A 23,605-nucleotide genomic window follows, 5' to 3' on the forward strand; every position below is an offset into this window, starting at 1 on the left:
ATTTCCTATTCCAATCAGTTACCAGTCCATGCAAAAGCCTTTCTTTGTAGCCAACAGCATCTTAGTTTGCATTAGAAATTTGAAATAGTCCCTCACCAAAATCCTTTATACAAATCCAAGTGTAATGAATACCCTCAAATATTTTAGATATGGAAGATAATTTCGTGCTACAAAAGCTGTGCTGACTCTTCCTGAAGCCAGGAAGCAAGGTGATAATTGACACCAAGAACAATTATATCTTCATCTGTGATGGTCTTTTTTGAGGGATGGCCAACAGTTTATATTTGCCTTGTAGATATGGCAGGATCCATGTGTTCTGGCTGCAGTGACCATCTCTGAGATGGTTGGAGTAGGCATATGCTGTGGCTGAAATGTATCACTGACGACATCTGGGGCATACCTGGCTCTAGTGGGCACATTTTGGGCAGTGAAGGCAGCAGGGGAATGAGCCTGCCATGAGCCTGCCAGTGGTTACATGACTTAATTTTATGTGGGTAGCAGGTTCTACTAGTTCTGCTAGACTTACTCTCATGTATAAAGTTAAACACGTGCTTTGTGTATTTGAAGAATTGCTGCCTAAGGCAGATAAGCTGACATAGAAACAGCTGATAACGTTCTTCAGGGACACTTGCTGCTTGAGTTTGAGAAGCACGTGGCCTAGATGGAGCTGTAATGCGGATGGCTTTTGTTACCAGCTGACTTGAAAAGCAAAAGTACGGAAGTTGGGTTTGTTTTCTATTTAGCAAACAGCTTTTGGCTGGATCCGGTGTATTCATAGATTCCGGTTTGTTGCTTTTCCATCCGTTGCAAAGGGAGCAAGGATTTCTAGGCTTTGAAAATCTTGTAACGTCTAGAAGCTGGATATGTGTGGATGTAATGAAATCCATTCAGTGAATAAACAGCTGTAACAGAAGTGGATTTCTGGTGCTGATGACCCATCCTCATAAGGAATATCTGAATGAAAGAGTTTTAGAATAAAATATAAACAGAAAATGCTGGTGAGGTGGGAGGTTTTGTGGGTTTTGGTTGCTTTTTTTTTCCTGCAGGTTTTGGCAATATTAGCAAGCAGTTCTTTCTGGGTGGTGTGTTATCCACTTGGTCTTTGACAGCTCTGAAAGTGGAAACAGATGTAATGCAAACTGTGGAGTGCACAATCTGTCCCTTGGGAGTTGACTGAAAACTGCAAACCCTTCTGCTAAATGAGCTCTTAGGTTATTGCATGTCTTGGGACAAATTTGTTTGCAGAACCGTATTGAAATCACTAAGATTACACCTGCAGAGGTTCCCTCGAGTTAAAATACGTGCTCCAAAATTGTGATTCGTTAGGTATATCCCACAGCGTGCTCAAGCATTCACATTTACAGTTGCTTCGGAGCAAGATACAGTGGACATACATCCAATGAACATACAGCTGTAACACTGGATTTCATATGGTGATTCATCTGCATAAAGGATGTCTGGATGAAGGAGAGAATTTGTAAATAAAATACATGTACAACTTTATTTCAGTATTTTTCTCTCATCTCCAGGAAAGTTATTGCCAGAGGGAAATGAAGAAAATGGGCAGAACCTTTAAAAAGTAAAGACTGAAATGGTGGGCATGCAGTTTAAGTGGTTAGAGATTGTTTGATGTTGTAGACGTTACTATGCAGGAAGAGAGAGTTTTCTGTCTTGGCCTGTCAGTGCTAGAGGATTTGCTAAGCAAGATTTGATGCGTAATTCCTCTTCAGATGGCTGTCATTAAAAAACAAACAAACAAAACCAAAACCAAAGCTCAGACAAAACCAAAACCGAAAACAGCCCCAAAAAACCCCAATCCATGCTGTGAACATCTAATTCTCACTGCAGGGCGCTATCTGCTCTGTTATCTTCTTGGGCAGATCTACCTTATGATACAATTTCAGGCAACTGAAGTGAAAGTGCCCTCTTGTAAAGTGGCTCAGATGCCCAAGAAGCTGAGTGCTGAGACGGAAGCTGGTGGAGGCAGAAGCACTGCTTTCCAGGGCAGAGGAAGCCTTTAACTTCTCCACACTCGCAAATGAAACTCATGAAGATCCTTCCACTGAACGCTAACAGTACTTGACTGTTCAGTTACAGCCAGGGTCTCAGGAAAATTAGTGAGTTTAAAGTGTGAGCTATTATAATAGCTTTGTTAAACCCTTCTGTGGGTGCTTGCATTGTTTGAGATATAGCTGGTAGGGGAGATGGTGTCTCCGTGCTGTGCTGAAGCTCATGCTCCCTGTGTGTCTCTGGCATCATCACTCTGAACTGGGACCCTGGACCTGGAGCAGAGCCTCTTCTGATGGAGAACACTTCTCTACGGTGGTTCACCTGAATATTATCTGCACTCTGCCTTCTAAAGTCTTCGTGGTTACTGACATTAAGATAATAGTTTATGTACTTCCTGCTGATTAAAAGGTGTCTGATACAATGTCATCAGGCTTAGAGCTGTGTTTTCAGGTTATCTCATGCTTTCACTAAATACATAAATGTTCTGTAGCCAAGAACAGGTTGTGCAAATGTTTTGTTGATGATAACTAAAGCTTATTGCTAGCTTTAGGTGCAGGCTAACCATGCTAGATAATGAGACACGCAACTTGATCACAGCTTCTGGTGTTGAAGAGGTACTGTCACAGTGTCCCAGTTGGAGCTGATTCTTCCATAAAGTGAAGTGTGCCAAGTCTTTTTTTCCATTAAAAGCAAATGCACCTTTTAGTACCATGACAGGTTTTGTAACACTTAATCCTTGGTAGATTGAGATTTACTCTGTTGGCTCCTACTTTATATGCCTAAAGACAGATTTCTGTGTGAAAGATCAAAGTACCTCTTCTGAAGAGGTGCTTCAGAGTTTGTTTGAAAAAGAAAAAGTCAAATTTGGAATTACAAAGGAGAGCTGGAAGAGCTGAGAGTTGTTGTCCAACATCCAGTGGAAATGTTCTTTCTTTCTTGTTTATGTTTGAAAGTTGGTGGCATCATACTGCTGAAGCCTGATGGCCACTGGTTGTTGACAAAGAAGGTGAAAACCTGGCATCAATTGCATATTGCCTTGCCAGGGCGTGTTGTGCCCAGCCATGCTTTAAGGCTAGGGACATCTTTCTCTGCCTCTTTAATTTTTGGCCTTTTGGAAGTGAGCATTGTCATTAGATTCACCAGAAACAACTTAGTAAGAAGCTGGAAGAGCAACTTCCCAAGATGGCCACAGCCTTCCACAAAGGACCCTTCTCCCTCAAGTCCTGAGAAGATGCTGGTTCTCTACTAAACTGACCCAGAATAGAGAAGAGAAGAGGAGACTGCTGGTCCTCTGACCCATGCAGTCATTTAAAAGATAGCTCTGGAGCTTTCTCTGATCTCCTTTGGAAGCTTTCAGTTTTCCAAATGATTTTAAGTAGCAAATACACTTCCTAGTAGTTGATAGTTATCATGTCACAGCACACGTTATGTCACTCTGAGGTTCCTGTTCTTCTGTATGGATGACTCTGCTGCTTATGGGGCAGTTCTTGGTTTACTACAAATTGCAGCTTTCAAGGAAGGCAGAATTGGTGCTATTTCACCTTGTGTACCTGGCTCTAAACTGATGCAGTTTACTGGTGTGATTTACCCCTGCTGTGGTTTATCACTGCTACTTTGTGTAGCAGCTGAGAGGGTGGGGGTGGGTTTATGGGTGGGAGGCCCCTACAACCAGCCGATGGGGCTCTCCAGCCTGCAAGTTGGGCTTGTTTGTGTGATGTCTAGTTCTGAGGATCCTGAACTTGCTTTAAAGGATGAGGGTGAAGAAGTACTGTACCTTGGTGCTGGCCACCTGGGTCCTCGCTCTTCTGCATTTACAGCCTTTTCTCATTCCAGGCTTGCAGAGACTCTAGCAGCAAACTGGATTTGGAGCAAAAGGTGGGGTTTGGTAGGCAGGATGTGCATGTTAATTCAAGTGTGAATTATTTAACTCTTGGCATGTCTTTTGCTTTGTATCTGATTTCATTCAGTCACAGCCTGTTCCAGCTGTTGATTCCTGAACTATAATGGTGTTCTGCTGCAATCTGATGATATCAGACAGGTTTGTATTGGATTACGTTGGAGCCAAAGTCTTCAAAACACCATTCAGTGTATCAAAGTGAGCAGTAAGAGTTACTACTTGCAGTGTGGCTTTCACATATTTGTCCTTATCCTTGTTTTTATTGTCCATGCTTGGACAACCTCCCGCAGGCAGTCTCTTGACCTAGATAATTAGTGTATGCTGAGCTCATCTTTGGACCAGGGTGGGCTGATCTTGTTGGTATTTTGGCTTTTCTAGTTCACTGTTCCCCTTGTTACAGGATCAGAGCATCTCTGGCATAAAATCAGTAGCCAGAAGTTTCTAATGGGTTCAGTCTATGCTGCTGCTTTTAGGTCACAACTTCTGGAGGAGTAAGAATAACCTCTTTCTTTTGTTTCGAGTTCAGGTGCTACAAGTTGAGAGAGAGGTTTCAACTTTGTTTTTTCCATATTCTGTTGCTGTACTGCTGAGCAAAAATTGAAGACTGAGATAGGGGCAGAGGCATCCAAGAGTGCTTCAGGAAATATCTGTATTTGGACCCCATCTGTCCAGGAAAATACAGAACACGAGAGAGATTATGGGAAAACATGCAGTTTTTCACTTCCGTGTTTTTTGGTATAAGTTGTAATCTCTGGTGAGCTGCTTTGCTGACTGTCTGTAGATGCCCATGGTATTCAGGTAACCCTATGGTATAATTTTGCAGTCCTTGTTAGCAGCATCAGTAGGAGACAGATAGATAGACCTTCCATATCAAGCTCAGAAAGTAGCAGGTTCTTCTGAACCTACCTGTGCAGTCCCCCTTCCATGAGTAAGGGGCTCTTTGTACAAACGTATTTGTACTGGAAAAGCTTTGAGGAGCTCAAACCAAGCTTTTTTTACTTGGACCTATTAATCAGTTAGCATCAGAACTCAATACTTACATGAGTTCCTCTGACACTGAAAAGAGGGAACCTAGAATGAAGTAGGAGAGCACGACTGCTGCCCTGTTGCCGTGTAGGAGACAAGAGACCCAAGAGCTGGGCTGAAGCACTTCTATGGATGCTGCCTTGGAAGCCATGGACATCCATGAGAGTAAGGAGAGGGAAGGATGTTTTTCCTCTAGGTTCTCATGACCCATAGGTTTAAATTCAGGTTGGTGCATGACTTGAAGACTTACTGGCTATGACGAACCTTCCACAGGGAAGGCCAGCAAGGGTGAGGAGAGCTGCTGCTGTATTTGATTCTCTCTTTGTTTGGAAAAAATAGACTCAGCTAAGCTTCCCCACCCACCCTGCCCTGTGATTTTGACATCTTTCAAGCTGTCAGAATCACAAAGCAGGGATGCATGTGCCAGCAACCTGCATTTGGTATTGCTATAAATGTCTTCTTGGCTTGGAGAGTTTGGAAAGAATCTTTTGATTTGTGCTAACATATATATGGTGAAAAGCTCCCCAGTATCATATTGCATTGTGATAAGCTGGAATGTCTTTTTGCTGCATCTTACCTGGCAGACCTTCTATATAAAGCTACCTTTGTTTGTTAACCAGAGTTGTTAGCTTAAAAAGAAGAAACCTCCTATAATCTAGGAGCGTTCAGGTTGTTTTGCTCGTGAGGATAACCGGAGGTGGAGGCATGTATCTTCTGATGTTTTGTTTGTTGTTTTTTTTTTAATTTTTTTTATTCTCCATATGTCAGGATGTGCACAAATATCCTACTTCCTTGCAGAAGGGAGAAATAACAAAAATTGCTTTCCTTCCTTCCTGTTCTTTTAGCACTGAGCAGAAGCTCCCCTTCAGTCATTGCACTGGGACTGTGTTTTGGCTGTTTCCAGACTGTCTGAACTTTCTTCTCAGTTTCTGAGCTCTCCACAGTATTGCGTGATGCTTTTGTAACACAGGGTGCTATCACTGCTGTGCATAACCCTGCTGAAAACCATGTACGGGCTTAAATTCCTGAGCAAACTTGCAGAACCTTGGTTCTGGATGAAGATGTGTCCTCTGTTTCTACATGCCTAAAATTAGTATTACAGCTACATGAACCTATAGAGGGGCATAATGATTTCTCAAAAACATCTGGAGTGAAAGATAGCATTTAAACTATCAACTTCAGTGAAATTTAACTTGACCTGTATTGCCAGGAAATTGCTGACAGTGGTAAAATTCTGCAGGGCAGGAGGTGGGTGGGTGGTCAGACTTTAACACATTGGCAGTTTTATTTGCTCCAAAAGTAACCCTTGGTTAATTGTACCTTCAGGCTGAAGTCGTTACTTGTTTAAGTCTGTTAGCTCCAGACTTCGCAGTTTTGAATTTAATAGCATCTCAGACACAATTTATTCCTGTGCATGTACACTGTGTTGGTTCTAGCTTCTAATGCCATCTCTCAGCAAGCATGAAGCACCCATGCTGCAGAGTACCTGCTTCTGCAGGCACTTAGAGAAACCAAAATCATGAGCTTGCCTCCTACCCTTTTTGATCTCCTTTGCTCTGTATTAGCTCAATGGCTGCAGAGTTCATGTGGGAGCCCACTGGGATGGTTCCTTTGAGGGTCTTGTTGAAAGCTGTTTAATTTGAAACACATGGTATGAAATGCCCTGGATATGATCTCCTGTTCCCATGAGACAACACCATGTCTGAAAATTTGCTAGCTGCTTCGGGTGCTGATCAGACCAGGGAAGGTTGCAGTTGAGCCATAGTGCATGTTTTTATTGCTTGGAGGTATTTTTGTTGACAGATTTATTGTCCAGTTACAGCTTTATGCAGTTAGCCTTTGACAGTTCATTTCTCTTTATATTAAAACTAGATTGTTTCAGATATTCCAAAACCAGCTGTCTGGTCATTTTTCACAGGAAAAGTATCCCACTAAGTAGTACTTCTCACCATCTGAACTGCAGAGCATGGCACTAATATGGGTGAGAAAGGATGATGGATGGGTGATGCTGGTTTTGCAGTTTTAGGCTTTAACGTTTATTTTCTCAGAGGCAAAGTGTGATGGCCCTGAAGCCTCAATGGTGCCAGCGTAAGCTGTCTGCATTGTGCCCTGAGAGAGGAATATGGGTGGGGAACTGAGGCACAGAAAGATGGAGATGGGTAAAACTGGTAATATTCAAAACAAAACTAACCAAAAGAACTACCCACAAAACTGACTGCAGCTAAAGATGTGCCAAAGATTGTGAATCTGTAGCCCTGCATTGCTTCCACAGGAAGCTGGAAGCAGGGAAGGAGCCTGAGCTCAGGTTGTGTCACTGTCAGACATGGGCTCTAACCACTAAAACCTCCTTCCTCTCTGGGTTCCTGGTAGGGAAGAGAAGATTGAGCAAGTGGCTGAAAATCTTGAACCTGAAGGATATAGCACTTTAATATCTGTGTGAATGAGGTCTGCTATTCAGAGCCTGCAATTAATCCACCAAGGAATGGCTTTCCATTCCTTTTGTGGGAGTGTGCTGGTGTTGACCTTGCAGAGATGCTGTTTCTTGTGAGCTTTGCACAGCCTTGGCCCTGTGTAGCATAATGTGCCTTTGTCAGCATGGAGCCTGAAGTACATTATACTTGTGAAAGTTTCATGTGTTGGCCAAGTTCCAAGTGTGATCACAGAGTTTCTCAGCAAAACTTGGCGTTCCACCTCTTTGAAAGAGACTTTAAGGTGTTTGTTCTGTTCATGCAGAGCATCTTGAAAGTCCTGATCTATTATACTTGGCCGTTTATGAGCAGAAGAATGGATTTTCTTGCAGAGTAATATGTGGCAGCTGGAGAAATACTTTAGCAGATGCAAACTTTTATTTTTAAAAAGTACCATTTCCACACCGGTATTCCAGCCTTCTCAGAGGCTGTCTGCTCAGTGACATTGGATTATTCCTTACTGTCTGGCTTAATAACTCCCATCTAAGTTGGTCAAATGTGAATCTAGAGGGTGTATTGGGTGTGCTGAGCAAGAATGCTGTCTCTGTTCTTATGACTTCATTGTTTGCAGCTGTTGGCATCTTTTGGCTCATTCCCTTGTAGATGCTGCTGTAGGCATCAAGTCACCTTTCCTGTGGGGTGTGTCTCATGCAGATTGATGGGAGATTCAGCCATAGATGGGGACTACACTACAAACTGAAGGAGGTGGTTCATATTTAGGGGAGGAGAAGATGTATAACTTCATGGCTGCCTAATTAAAATGTCTTTGTTTATTGGGCTGTTGTTCTTAACAGATTCCAATGTGATGCAGTCTGTGTGGACTTTTTTGCTTTGTAAGATCCTCTTAAATCTTCTTTTGTGGACATGTATCAGGAGAAACATCAGAAAAGGCAGCAGCAGACCAAACTGATGTTCACCCAATACCCTATTCTGCCTGCTGCAGTGAGGAGTGTGCCTGCTAATGTGGAGGGATGTGCCAGCTCTTCCATAATACATGGCCAGCTGTGCAGTGTTATGCTCTAAAGAAGTTGTGTGGTAGGAGAAGAAATTCAACTGATGTTCTTCCGGACCTGAGCTGTTAATGTTTCTTCTCTGAATCACATTTCGGAGCATGGGTAACTTGCATCCTACTGTTGCAGCAGATCAGCCTTGAATGCTCTGCTGGCTTCATGTCAGCTCCAGGTGTTTATCAGATCCAGCTTGTTGGTCACCATCCTAGCCTGGCTGATGTATCCATGAGATAAGACTCGGTGATTTCTAGGCACATTTTCCTTCAAAACTCCCTCTGAAAGTATGGAACTGTGCATATCCCACCTCAGTTGTCCTCCCAGAGGAGCATTTTGTTAATACTGGAAATGGTGGGGGCATCGAGAGCCTGTATTGGGGCAGCAAATGGAGCTTTGACCATTGTGTCCTGGGTTTTCTAAGGAAGTGGGAACACTTTATGCTGTGCAGGTGTCTTGGGAAGTCAAAGGAACTGTGTCCAGACCAGGGACCTAGTAATGCATTTCCTCCCCTGTAATGTCTAATGCTTCTCAACCTGTGTTCAGTTCGTCCTTCATTGTTGATAGCATGTGACATTTTGTAGAAACAACTTTGTTACTTGTCATTAACTTTCTTCAGGAGCCAGAGGAACTTAATGGCTCTAAAGCTGCTGTTCAGAGAATGATATAACTTCATCTGGTTGTGCTCAGCTGACAGTGGGCCAGCCTCATGTGCCTTGGTGCTGCCCCTTCTGACTCCAGACCTATCCATGTATGCAACTTCAGCCTTGGAGATAAGCGTGGGAAGCCAAATGCTTCTCAAGATTGCAGCACAGATTCCCTGCCTCCTGCATTCTAGCCTTGATTTGCAAAATGAGATGTGCTTGTCTTCCCTTAGCAAAATCTGGTTTAATCCTGTTTTTCTAAAGAGTGAAATATAGCACTTGTTTTGAGAGTTGACAACACATGAAGTGTTTAGCAGCGATTGCAAATTGAAACCAGGCCTTATGTCTTCTCAATTTGAAGGGAGAGTAGCATCATTGTCTGCAAAAGGTATTCCACCCTTGTTTTCCCTGCTTTGTTGTTATACTGAGGATAGAAGATTTCTTTGCAGCTCTTTGACCTTATTTCATGCCTAGTCCATGCACACTTGTAAGTAAGAATTTTGGGGCAGTGTCTGCTGGCTCTTTGACAGCTTGAAGGAGCATGTGTTGCCCTAAATGTTTTGTTTTGCTCGCTTTGTACCTGTGATCTCTAGCACGCACACTCCCTCTTTCCATGTTTTTTTGTCTAGTTCTACATCTCTCACCTTGGTGCAGTCACTGCATGCGCCTTGAAGCTGCTTAACCAGGAGCAACTGAGGCTGGCTGGGAGGTCATGGAGGCAAGGGGTTTATATTCCAAAGGTTTCACTCTGCTCATGCAACATCAGCCCAATCAATGTTGTTTGAAATAATACTTCGAATTTTTTTTTTTTTTTTCACGAATTCCTTGGCTCAAGCACAGGGAAATTGGCAGGAAGGGAGGAATGCTTCTGAAACCCAGCAGGCAATGCCCTCTGGATGTGTGTGTACATTGCAAAGTCATCAGTCATTCAGTTGTTGACTCAAAGTTATTCTGGTTTTCCAGCATGCTTGTTCCCTGCTGAGTTATAGCCACAGATGGTAAAAGTAAACTTTGTACTTTTCAAAGTGTAGTCCTTTCCCAGATTTTATTTGTTGCTGCCTTTTGTGGTTTGGTTTGACTTTTAATTTCCTTGGGGATGCCTACAGATGGAGAAGGTAGTGCTCAAAGAGTGAATTTTGCCCTGATTTTTCAAAATTACTTCTCATGGGAACAGTAGCGTTCATCTCTTCCTTTGTGTTGTCTCCAACAGCCAGAGGGTGGTTTCTTCTGGGGAGCAACATGATCTGGAGAAGAAGCTTTAGCTGGTGCTTTTCTGGGATGTAGGTGTGTGGGGTGGACACTCAGTGGGGTCTCTGAGTACAAATCTATGTGGGACTGGCTAGAAGTGTGATGGGAAGGCAGAAATAAAGCTTATTGCTTGTAATTATAAAAGGCAGTTGTTAAGATGGGAAAAGTGATCTGCGAGTAATTGCAACTCTTGTTCTGGATGTATGGGATTGTGCTAAGGTGGAAGAGGCCAAAAAAAACCCAAACCAATCCTCACTGGAGGTTCTGATATTTAATACAGCATCCCAAGCATCATCTGGACTACATTAAGGTATGACTGCATCTGGTTATCCCCTCGCTGGACTTGGAAATGAGCTGTTTGCCTGTCTGCTGTACTTACAGTCTGTGTATTGTGTTTGTCTACTTCACACACTCACTCTGCAATTCATAAAGAGATTTTTTTAGTTGGCTAAAGAACATTTAAAATTATTTTAAGCTTGTAAGTTTGTAATGAGTGCCTTGGGGGAGGGATTATCAGTTGGCCCCTGAGGAGACTGTGTTTAAAGAGAGGGAAAGGGGAGACAAACCTCTTGTGTCTGAGGTTGGTGTATCCCCCCTAACTGGTGCTGGCCTAATCCAGAAAGGCTGCCAGGTGCTGTGAAGGAGGTGAGAGGCATTTACTGGGATTTTGCTTTCCTCTGGTGCTGTTGCAGTCAAGTGGGACCAAAGTCAGCTGTGATGAGAAGGACTTCTGGTGGGTTAATGTGGTTGGGGATACAAAGCATCTCTGTGCATAGGGGACAGATGGCTCTGTTAATGCAACAGCTTCTAGACACCGAGTATGATCAACATTTGATCTTAGAAATATATGTAGTTCTTGGGTCAGTTGAGATTGATTAAGATTATTTTATTTGTCCTAAAAGACTGACTGAGATTTTAACTATAATAATAATTATAGTATTTATGGATAGATATAATGCTGCTATATCTGCATTTCCAAAATGCAATTCAAGATGTTTATTCTTTGAGGGTTGGTTAGTATAACTACAAAGGTATTAGTAAAGGTAGGAAAAAAACCCCTATAATAAGAGAGTGCTCTGTGTTTGTATTCATTGCTGTTATTCTCTACTATTTTCTTTAAAACAGTAAATGCATACATTATTGCACAGCCAATTCACTCTCAGGGTCACTTCTTAGGCTATAAAATACTGCTTCTTGTAAGCCTTTTACCTTGAAAAGGGACAGCAAACCTAAGCTGGACTCTCTTTAAAATGTAAAATTTACCCTTAATGATGTATTCTTTCTTTTTTTCTGTGGGTCAGATCTTGCTGAATCTCTGCCTGTGACCTGTGAACTTTACAAAAAGTGCACTTATTTCTGTATAACGTGGTGGGAGTGCAGGTTGACAAATGGTACTCTGAATGTCTTGGTGAGGTACCTATAGTGTCCATGAGGGAACCCAAATAGCTTGCTTTAAGTTGAAGGATTTGGAGTTTAAAGCAAACTTGTGCTGTCTGTCAGCAATAAGAGTCTGTCTGCTCTAGGAAAAATCTCTTGTGGGCAGAGTATCACATCTTCCCTTGCTTTCTCCCTTGCTCCCAGTCTTGTCAACTGGAATTTTCAATGATTCAACTACAGCATATGCTAAGAGTGACAGCAGGAGCGTTCTAAAGGCTAAGGCAAACTTGTGGAAGTGCCTTGTAATTCAGAACAGTGGAAAAAGTATTGAAGTTATCTTGGCTGGATAACACAAATTCATATTGCTAATTCCCTGCCGAAAAAGTGAGGTTGCTTTCCTGAGCAGCCGATGCCTGTGTACCATGTTGCAGGGGTTGCGGTCGTGGTTGGCACAGGTCATCTCCTCTCCTGTGCCGATTCTTTCAACTCCTGCTAAGGTGCACTTGGAAGAGCAAGTGATGAGGAGGAATGAGCAAAGTCAGTCTGCGCTGTGCATGCGCAGTGCGAAATGGGAGAGACAACCCAGCGAAGCTGGTGCTGGCTGGGCACCAGGCGCAGTCTCTGGTACGCAGGACTAGATGGGGCTGGTGAGCTGCCTTTCCCTGCCAAGACTTCTATTGTCAGGTCAGACTTAGAAATATTTCCAGCTGCCAGGTGGAATGACCCAGGCATGAACTTTTGGCTGCAGTGAGAAACCTGCTTGCCCAAAATGAGCGTGATGCTGTGCACGCTTACTCGAGGGAGAAAGCCGCAGAGAAGTGCACGAGCTAAGGTCAGCGGTGCAAGTACCCTACAGTCCAGTCCTTTTGGGCTCCCCTGCTCTCAGGGAGAGCAGAGGATGTAGAAATACTCCCATCTATTTTCAACAGGCAAAATAACTTTTTACTAGAATAAATAATAGGGCAGGAAGGAGGCTTTGAGTTCCTTAGGGAACTTGTAGGGTGACTACGGATGCTGAATCTGAGGCACTGCATTTTAGTATCAAGTTTTTTTTTCCAGTCTTTGACTCTTTGACAGTCCAATGTAGACCTGTATGTTGTGTGTCCTCTGCAAAGCTTGGGGTAGCTGTTTATATTTCACCCTTTTTCAGGCAGGGTAGTTTTGAGGCTAAAACTCTGTTACCCTGTTCAGGGCTTTAGGACGTAGAGTAAGGAGGAAAATTTGGAAACAAAAGTTTCATGGTATGAAGCATCAAAAGGTTGCAATCTGGGAGTCAAAGCTAATAAATGTTATCTTGGGCTTTCTTGGAGGAAAAAAAGGCTCTTACTTGTATTTTTAAATTCACAAGTGGTTGGGACTGGAGTTGAGAGCTCAGGGTGAAACTGCTTACATGGATGGATAAATCAGGGTCTTAAACATGTTACTGATGACTGGACATTTTTCACTATGCTATTTATACCATTCACACATGCTGCTCATTCTGTGTTGTGAACTGCCTTTGCATCTTCAACTGCAGTCACGTACATCTCTGAGATGTCATGCAAGGTTGAATCTCAACACTCTTTGAAGGCCATGACATTTCTCTTCATAAATGCAGGATGAGGACTAAAGCTTGCTTCGGTGATGATGAAGAGGATTCCCCTTAAAAATGACTTAGGCCGGAGACTTACAATTCATCTGGTTCAGGCTGAACCGTTTGGAAGCTCATATAAAGCTTTAAAAAGTCTTGGAAACAAGAGGGGTAAATCCAGGCAGAAGCTGATGATCTGCTCTGAAGTCAACAGGAGCTCCTCCAGTGACTTCAAGGATGAAAGCCCATCCATTGGGACAGAGTCTTGTGCATGCATTGGTAGTGGAGAAAAGACATTGCCTATTTATTTTTTTTATGTGGGGAAATGAAGGCTTACTGTGGGTGTGAATCTCCTTCAGTAACAGCTTCTGTGTCTGTGTAATGTCTTGGAAGACCTGAAATACTGGCTTTTGCTTGTTTTCAATCAAAGTTCCTTTTAGCTTTTTGCAATGAGCAGGAAAATCAAAGCAGGAATCAGCTAAGGTTGATGCTTGGTTTTGACTGACTTGGTGTAAAGGCAGGGCCAGGACTATAGCTCCCCGCGTTATGAGTGTGCTCAAGCTGGTGCAAACCCTTCTGCTGAGCCTAGGAACAACATTAAGGGTCCCAGAGTGAGTCAAAAGGCATTATGTCTGTGCTGCCATATGCCTGTGGGCTTTGAGTTTGGCTTTGTATACATGGCTTTTGACTTGAGCTGTTTTCCGTTGGGGCCTGAGTGAAGAAGAGCAAAGTACCCTTTCCAAAGAAAGAGCCTCTCTGTGAATTTGGGAATGGTCTTTTCTCTTCCTGCCTCTGCATCATTGCCTGTATGTTGTGTGTAATGATGCTTGCCTGCTATTTGTACTTTTTTTTTCCCCATTCCTGCTGATAGGAGTGTGTTTAGTAAAACACTCTCTTGATATCAATTGATCATTTTAGTTTTCTTTTTTTTCTTTTTTAATAGGTATATTGCAGTGGATCTGAAAGTGATATAAGAACCTGAAGATGTGGACTGCCATTGTATTCTTCCTGCTGATTTCCTTCTGTATATGTGAACACAGGTTTTCTGTCCTGAAAGGGAGAGGAGTCCATGTAGTGCGAATAAACAGGCTTACAACTGAAAAGCAGTGCAGGCAGGCTTGTCAAAGCCCAGGTGCTTCAGGTGAGGTTCTTGTCCCTTAGCTGGAATTCCAGCTGGGTTTTCTGTTTCTTAAGTGTCTCTTCTGCTCCCCTGACAACTATCTTTCTTAATTCCAGTTGTTTACAGGCATTTACAGTTATGGCTTTCCTGTGCAGTCCTGTGGTGCTAAATAACTTCTGACAGCTTTGGTTAAATTGAATCCAGAACAACCATTTCCCAGGGCCTTTCTGGCTTCTGTAAGAAACAGCATGCATGTGCGCTTGTTGTGCACTGGTAGCGTGCAAAGGGTGTTAGGTCACTTGACTTGAAGAATGATTATTCTATTCTGCCGGACGTTTGCAAGTGAACAGTGCAGTTGTAGACAGCTGCACTGGAATTAGTAGTCTTTGCTCACTGGTATTTATCTGCATTTTTTCTGCCTTAGAAGAAACCAGTTGTATCCTGCAACCAAGCACAGGGTTAAACAAGTCTGGGGAGATGAGAGCCTTCTGCTGTCTACCTCTGAGATGTCTTTAAAAAGCATTAAACTTCTAAATGAGTCTTTCAGAGTTGTCCTTATGAAGAACCCTGTCTTACCTAGCCACATGTGAGAGCTTGTAGCACCTACAAACAACTGGTGATGCTGTGGTGAACATGAGACCTTGGCTCAGGTGGATGAATATTTGACAATCAGATTGACAGGAACATCATAAAGATGCCTTTTTTTAATGCCCAGTGGTTTCAAACCTTTATTTTAAACATGAGACATCCCTTCATAGTGGAAAGAAAGCACCTTTATAAACTGTTTTATTTAGGAGGTAAAATATGAGTGGGTTTGCCTCCCAGGCACCAGAGCTGTGAAAACTTCAGCTTCTGCATTTTAAGGTGGTAAACCCTAGAGAGAGGACACATTCATACTGACTGTGCTGACAGTCTGTAGCACTGCCTGTTTATCTGTTCCACCTTAATCTCTAAACACTGTGCACATGTCATCATAACCTCCTGATATCTCATAAGGGTAGAAAAGGTGCTATCAGCTGTCTCTTCCAGAGGAGGGACATAAGGAATTTAGTTAGTCTGTGGTCAGGGCTGGGAGATGATCTGAGTGCATGCTTCACCCCGTTGCTGACTTCAACCACTTTTTTTTTTATACCCTTTACCTTGTTCTCTCCTGATGTGTTTTCTACAGAGTAAGTCCAGTTGGGTGTTTGCTTTGTTAAGCAGAGGGGGTTGAGCCTCTAGAATTAGGTGACCTGTTTCATCTTGAGGAAGCCATGCGAAACTAAACCCCAAAGCATCAACCTTTTCAGGTTTTATGTTCTGTATTAAACCCACTGAAGCAATTTAATGCCTGTTTGTTACTTGATGGCCAGTCTGTTGCACTACCTAGGGTCAAGGGAGATGGAAAAGATACAAACTCTTGACGTAAACGTATAGCCATGTGCAGAGAGATCATCTGGAGATAAAGACCTGAAATGTCTTTTTTTTTTTTTTTTTGTGATTAGCTTAGGGTTTTAAGATCAGCTTTACTGCTCTTGTTCTTCATTCCCACCTTCCCCAAGTATATTTATTTTTGTGCTTTCTTTCATTACAGATATGAGGCCTGAGACTTAGATATGGGAATAGTTACACCTATGTAACTGTCAGTAAAGGAGCACTGGGTGTTGTTTTTTAAGGTATTATAGTGTTAAGTTGCAGGACGAGGTTGCATGGGGAGATGTCTTCATAGCTACATTGCTTGGAGAAGTGGAAAAATAACATTCCTAGCTGGTTAGGCTCTCTTCTGTAGAAGTAATTTACACCCTTGCTGACATAACATCACTAACTTAGAGAAGTAGTGCAACTATCACAAAAAGAACCACTTTTGCAAGTACATTCACATCTTAGATGTGCCCTGCAGAAAAGGGAATGGTTGCTGATCTAGCTATTCCAGCATCATCTTCGAATATCCACACCCAAGGCCAGGATACGTAGTTAGCAAACTAATGTATCACAAAACAATTGTACCAATATCATGAGACAGTTTGACACTTCAATTACATGCTAATAAAAGCAGCAAAACTCTCTAGGGCTGACAGCATGGGTAGTAACTCTAACCTCCGTATGTTGTCTAATGCAATGGGTTCAAGTCTCCAGATGCTGCTAGGGTAAGTGATATACATGATGGAGAAAGTGCCCATCTTAGCAAAGATTTGGCAATCCAGGATTCCCAGATGCCTGGTGAGCACAGTGAACCCATGTTGGGAGGTAAGATAAGCTTGTGCTCTTCCTTTTGCATCCCCAGCTTTAGTCAGAGCTCTCCCAGGTTTCTTCTGGGGTGGCCAGTCCAGTGCTGGAGGGGAACATCTTGGCCATCTGAGCTCTGAGAACAGAGACACTTGGCCATAATTCTGGGCTATCTTGCGTGCTTTGGAGAAAATAAAGGGAAATATGATGTGGCTGCAAGAGCAAATATTCCTGCCCCCTACTTCCACAATACATCTGCTTACGTGGCTTCTGCTTGCCTTTGGGCATCTGCAATTTCTTTCCAGTAACAGCAGGCTTAAAAATGAAATAGACCAGTTTGGTAGGGCAAGACCTTGGCATCTGCCTACATGGCTTCCTTTCAAAACAGCTCTGAAGAGCTTTTGTTGTCCTTCCACTTTTTTTTTTCCTGTCTCCTAATTGGAAGTGAGCAAAAAGGAGCCACTGGGTGGCATGTGTCTTGCAGTGGACACATCAGCTGGAGCCTCAATCTGGAGTTGCATCAAAGGGAGTACGAATCAGTTCAGCTCAATAGAGGTATCTGGTTGTCCTTGGGAGCAACAGGGAAGTCATGAGCAGCTGGATACCATCCTGGTGGCAGCAGAAACCAGGGTGCTTTAACCATACTGACTGCATTAGTCTCTTGACCTTTCTGAACTGACTGACTTAGATATGTAGCCGATGCAAGATATGCTGCTGTCTTTTTGTTTTCCCCTTTCCCGAGAAGTGAGAAATAGCATGATTTACAGTAGTAGATGGTCTGTGTTTCCCCACTAGCATGGCTTATTGAGTGAGGGACAGGAGATGGGATTGGGAATCAGGGCACATCCAAACATGCTTTCACTTCTGAGGAGTGGATTTTAATTTCTTGAAGGGCTGCTGCTGTATCTCCTGCTCTGTGTGACTGTTGTGACTGTTGAAGCTTTTCATTTTATCACTTTTTAAGTACAATTTTTTAAAGGCTTTGCATGGTTTCAGTCACTTTCTTAATTTACCAAAGTCAGTAAAATTCCACCTTTGCTAGTTTCTTTAGGGCTGTCAAAACAGACTGCAGTTGTTGGTACAGGGATTTCTCCAAGTTCATAAATTTTCCACAAGCCCTTTTAATAACTGTGGTAATGTAAATGGTTTTTTATGAAAAGTTCAAGCTTCCCATAGCCTTAATCCTCAGTGAGGGTAACTTTCTTTGTAGATAAGAGCTTTAAATATGTAGCACATAGGCATGTTCTTTGTCCTTTCTCACACTTCTAACAAAACACAGAAATTAATTTCTCCTACCGTACACTTAAGTTTCCTTTAATCCACTGATGGGTGGTCAGTTGGGCACACATCTGCTTCATCCCAGACTAAGCACTGTGTTATCCTCTTCTGTGCTTTTTGTTACAGCATGTGTCCCAGAAATTAATTGTGTGCTACTGTGGTATTACATAAAATCATAGCATAATTTAGGCAGGAAGGGACCTTTTGAAGGTCTCTGGTCTGAACCTGACTTAAATCTGGCTGTTCAAGACCTGATGGAGAGTGTACCACCTCTCTGGCCCCCAGCCCAGTGTTTGAGTGCCCTCTTGGTGGAAACTAATTTTTTCCCTTGATGTTGAGTTGGGATTTCCTGTAAATCATCTGCTTCGGCCCCTCAGACATCTAGTAGTCTCCCTTGGACTTGCTCCAGTATGTCAATACTGCTCTTGTATGCTGGGGAGCCCAAAACTGGGTGCAGTGTTTGAGATATCTCCTCAGCACTGGTTAGAGGAGGTTCATTCCTTCCCTCAAAGCTTGGTTATGTGTATGTAGACACACCCAGAAAGAAGTTATTTAGTTAGTTCAAAGGGATGCCAGGAGAGAGTTCCTGCTGTGATTACCTTATTTAGCTTGTGTTGGGATTCAACTTACTAAAAGACAATTACTGTGATGGCTCCTATGGCTAATGGTATCATTGTTCAGTGAATGAAGAGTAAATTTCTGTGTAACTCCAAGCACTGAGATGAGAGCTGTCTCCCATGGGTGATGAGGTGCGCGTTTTCTCCATTTCAGCTCACTCCCCCCCCCCCCCCCAGACATCTAGATAAATGCTAGCATTTAAATGGGTCCAAACTGTAGTGCACTCCCTTTGTCCCTGTCTGGGTGAGTGAATTGCTGTTGTTAGATGTTGGTACCAGAAGACAAGAAGGTAGGTAGGCTGCAGCTGCTATATTGATTTCATTGGCTTTCCAGTTATTTTCTCTAAAGCTGGGTCAGGATCCTTTAAGGCCAGACCTTGCAGCTATCGTTTGTTTTGTTTTTTTTTTTCTTTAATTCGTTAATTCCAGCCATGAAGTGTGTTCAGTATACTGTGTGTAGCGACCCATTTTCTCTGCTGTTTTCAGGTAACGATCACTGTAATTGGTCTGTGCCCTACCAGAATCGCTGCATCCTCTTGCAGTGTCACCAGCTGAGTGTGTGCCAGAATGCCGGAGAACAAGATATCAAAGATGTGCTTGGAGGTAATGCCATGCTGCAGGCTCCTGCTAAATCCAGAATCCTGGTCCTTTTGCTTCAAATGCCTACGTTTAGACCTTGACTGGCTTTCAGCTGAGGGAAATGGGTTGTGAAATATTTGCAGGATGATTCTGTAGGTAAAGTCAGTTCGCTGGAAAAACTGTTTCACTAGCCTTGTAAGGGCTCTGGCACTTACATGTGCATGATGTGTCTTTCAGTAACTCTTGTAACTGTTACTGAGTAACAGTTTGTCTCCATGTTGAAGACATCATTAATTCAAGCCATTTGCACTTCACACGCTGTCCTTTGGAAAATAAACGCTTAACAGATGTATTTATATTTTTTAAGAGAAAGGAAAATGTCTTGGCATTGTTTTTTCTGAGATTGACAGGATTTTGTGCCAGAGGCAGCAGGCTGCTTCTATAATCAGCAGCCTTAGCAGCAATTGCTCATGGTGACTTTCCAGGCCAAGGTCTTAAATTTTAATAAAGTGACACAATAACAAAATGGAGCTTGTTGGTAATTGGGGAATGAATCTTCTAAAGTATGTTCCTAGAGTTCACTGTACACAAGTTTAAAAAAAAAAAGACAGTGTATTTATGGTTCTTTTGGGTTAGCAAAGGTTTCTCTGCAACGTAGCAACCAGACCTTTGATAAGCAGATGGGATTTATGTCACTATAAATCTAGATCACTAGTTGTGAAGGAAATTCTCCCGAAGTATGAAGGTATAACTGGAAGGTGGAAATGAAATTTTTAATCAGTTTTGAGAGGTGAAAATTCTAAATCTAAGCATGAAGGCTTTGTCAGTGCTGTGTAACTTTGAAAGCATGAGTCATCTTCTCAGGAGCTGACATTTCGTAATGCTGCTCCTGTTGATAATGCGCTTCTGCATTGTAGCTCTGTACTTTCTTACCTGCCTTCAGTGGAATTAATTCCCTGGTTGGGCAAATGCCAGAGGTCTGTGGCAAAAAAAAGCCCAAACAAACAAAAAACCCAAACCAAAACAAAACCCTTGAAGGGATTATGTGCAATAAAGGCAGAGGTCTGAGTTTTCATGCTCTTCCTGACTTCAGGACTGATTTATTCCAGTGGTGCTACGTGTACTGCAGAATATGTGTTCTGGTTTGCATGTTGGGGGTATGAGGTCAGATTTGAGCTTGAGAGTTTTATTCTTATGAATCTCATTGCTTTTGTCTTTGAAGAAATTGTTGATGGGAAAAGGGAAACAATCCTGTTTTACCATGAAAGCTATCCACAGAAAAAGGAGAGGATGGTGAATGCATGGGTTGACCGACACAACATGGAAAACCTGTTTTCCTCAACTGCTTGGACTCGCAAGATTTACTTGAGGCATTTGCTTAGGGCTGAGAGTGAAGATTTAACAACAAATGCAAGAAAAACAATTGCAAGTGATGCAACCACCACTGCAGTGACCACCACCAATGCCACAGCCATAACAACAAATGTTACAAACGCAACTGTCCTCACTACAGCTTATGAAACAACTGCCAAAGCCTCAAATGCCCCTGGAGGTTTTGGTCTCCTTGCTGAAGCCATGTCATCCACTGCTTCTTCTCCCACTTCTGGTAATGTTTCTGCTTTCACTTCCAGTCACGTCACCAAGCTTGTGACCACTACCGAAAAATCAGGAAATAGTAGTTCTGTCTCAGTATTGTCCCCCACTTCTACTTCTGCTCCCGTCACTGTCATTTCTGAAGCAGGTACTCCAGTGCCTCAAACAGAGCAGTTTAACCCAGCCACTACCAGCACTCCCCGCTCTAGTAGCCCTGCCGCTGTTGGAGCTGGCCTGAAGACACTGAGCACAACATTGACTACCGTCATCCCGCAGGATGCAAGAACATCTTCCATTGCTTCCACTCGTGCCACAGCACTCACCCCCTTGGAGAGTTCACACTCTACGAATACGCTGCATGGCATTACGTTGCTATATCTAGGGCCAGAAGCAAGTACAGCCACAACATCCTTGAGTAAATCAACTTCTCTTCTGGGCTCTACAAGAGGTGCCACAGTTTTAAATACTGCCTCTACAGCAGAAACTACAACTGGGCATGGGATAAAGTCAACATCTCACACTCTTTCAACAACCACAGCTCCAGCAGATGTACCCAAAGCAACAGCTTCGGGCCTTGCAGAAACTCAGGACATGGGCAATGAGTATCTTCTCATTGCTGCTGAGCCCCTGACTCAGTACTTAGTGGATAAAAGTCTGCTTCTTGCAGTGCTTTTAGTTGGTATGGTTTTTTTCATAACTGTTATAGTTCTTTTCCTTATGCAGGCCTATGAGAGCTACAAGAAGAAGGATTACACACAAGTGGATTACCTGATCAATGGAATGTACGTGGACTCAGAGCTGTGAAAGGGTGGGGTTAAAACAGTGGGCAGAGGGATGGAAAGGAGATTGAAAGCCTGTGTGACTTGTTTTTCTTTCCTGTTTGCCTATAACATGAATTGAAAGTGCTTCCAAATTTAGTTCTGGTGCAATTTAGGAGAAATGCCATGTACTGTATTAAGGAAAAAAAATAATTTTTATTCAATCGTGCAACAGGTTGCTGTTAAAAAAAAAAGTAGTAATTTTTAAAACTTACATAATGCACGATAGCTTTGGCCATTATTTTTCATTATAAAACAAATCTAACAAGGGGTAAGCCATCATCCTCAGAAAACGCTGTGGCACTTTTTCAGCTGTTTACAGTGCAAGTTCCTTGTGTTTCATTTGTTTCATGTGTGCTCCTCTGAAACCTGAGCAAAAGATGCTCTCACCTTTTGCGAAGTACTCTGAAATCACCAGATGAGAGGTGTGGAGTATTGCTGCAACAGGGAACTTTTAATCCAATGTGTGGCATGTTTCAGTATGCTTCTTGCTTGTAAAGAAGTCTGTTTACAAGGCATTGTAAACTCTGTTTACCACTAACCCAAGACATCTTTTCACCATGGAGCAGATTACTGTGCCTCTACACTTAAATGATCTTATTTTTATATTCACTTAATAAATGGGGCCCTGGAAGGGCATATCTTGTTGCATTTCTGTTTTCATTCCTGTCCCTGCCAGTTCAGAAGCAGGCAAGTGGGCTTTTGGGGCTTAAGCAAATTAGCACTACTTCAGTATTCCAAGTATGGGGGCTTTGAAGACCTCACTGGAAGTATGGACTTGTCACAGAAGATGCTGATCATCTTCCAGGGTACTGCTTCTGTAATTTCAGAGCCAGTCTCCCAGGTATGCAGACCCATTCACTGCTTATTATCTTTCATGCATAGAGCATCAGACTCTGTTTTGGTTTTTGTTTTGCATTTAGGACCAGCTCAGAGTTGCTAGTAATCTGGAAACCTTATTGCATGTGCAGTTGCAGCTTACCTCCTAACATCTGCAGCTGAGAGAGGGAGTAGAAAACACTTGATTTTCTGCAAGTATTCTTCAGTGACTAATGCATCTTATTTGAATGACACATACTTACCAATAGTAAAATGCTAGATCAAGGTGCATTATATTTTTTTAACCAGATTGATAGCTTGTGTCTCACTTCAAATTAGTTGGCACTTCTTTAATCCTGCTTGTATGTAATATTAAGGCTGATAATAGAAAAACCTCAATTTGAGCCGTTGGGTTTTGGTTTGGTTATTTATCCAAATTCTTTGGCTATTTAGAATTTGGAGGGAGTCTTTACCCTGGAAGAGGTTACTTCGTAGACTTCTTGTTCAAGGTCAACCTGAAAGTGCTATGAAAATGGCTGTAAATAGCACACACAGCAGCAGAGGCAAGGGTTTGTTTGAAAGAGATGGGCAGGAGAAGGTTTCCTGAATCTTACCCAATAAAAATTTTGAGGACAAAATTTCAGCAAGTAGAGTATGTTGAGGAAAGGAAGGAGATTGCTTTGAAAGTGAGATGACTTGGTTGTCAGCATCAGGTTGCATTTTGCAGTGCTTTTGCATGGACCACATCTGCATGCCAGTAGGTTAGAGCATCTCTTGGGGTAAAAGGATACTGTGGTTTTGGGAGTCTCCCTCCTTGGAAGGCTTGAAGTATAAGCGAAAAAATTCACACGACATTTCCTGGAGGAAAAAAAAAGTTTGAGGGACTGAATTTTATTGTATTTTAAGGTTATTTTTAATTGGTTTCTCCTCAGCAGAAGGGAACTGAACCCTGATTTCTGCCATCTTCCAGGAGCCACCTGTGTGCAGTATCTATGGAACAAGGTGCTGGGAACATCCCCCAGCACAGCTGGGGAGTTGCACCCCATTGAGATGCTTGGGACTGTTCGCCTCTCAGCACAACTGTTCTGAGCTGTTAGCGGATGTCAGGCAGATGCTGCTCTACAACCACAAAGTCTAGAGACTTATCTTTACATAGGGATCTCAGGTTTCACCTTAATTGCAGGTGAGTCACTAACCACAGACCTAAGCATGTGGTCTTCAAGCTCTACTCCAGATACTGAGATAAGAGCCTGTCTCCTTGACTCCCTGCTGTCTCCCAAGGAAGGACATGGGTGTTACCTCAGATTCAGCTCACTTCTTTTTCTCTTCATG

The 23,605-nt window shown here is 42.7% G+C and overlaps 1 protein-coding gene across 6 annotated transcripts in view; it reads left to right on the forward strand.

Moving 5' to 3' along the window:
- The window catches only part of C6H11orf24 (chromosome 6 C11orf24 homolog), a 31,363-nt gene extending 9,258 nt beyond the window's left edge, over positions 1 to 22,105 (forward strand). For all 6 annotated transcript variants that reach the window (XM_072865578.1, XM_072865582.1, XM_072865579.1 and 3 more), the window contains 3 exons: positions 14,188 to 14,385; positions 18,951 to 19,067; positions 20,266 to 22,105. In XM_072865578.1, coding sequence (XP_072721679.1) covers positions 14,229 to 14,385; positions 18,951 to 19,067; positions 20,266 to 21,440 — 1,449 coding nt within the window. In that variant the 5' untranslated portion in view covers positions 14,188 to 14,228 and the 3' untranslated portion in view covers positions 21,441 to 22,105. The remainder of the gene's footprint in view (positions 1 to 14,187; positions 14,386 to 18,950; positions 19,068 to 20,265) is intronic.
- The last annotated feature ends 1,500 nt before the right edge of the window (positions 22,106 to 23,605 follow it).

Source organism: Ciconia boyciana, chromosome 6 (assembly GCF_034638445.1).
Source record: "Ciconia boyciana chromosome 6, ASM3463844v1, whole genome shotgun sequence".
Taxonomy (NCBI): Eukaryota; Metazoa; Chordata; class Aves; order Ciconiiformes; family Ciconiidae; genus Ciconia; species Ciconia boyciana.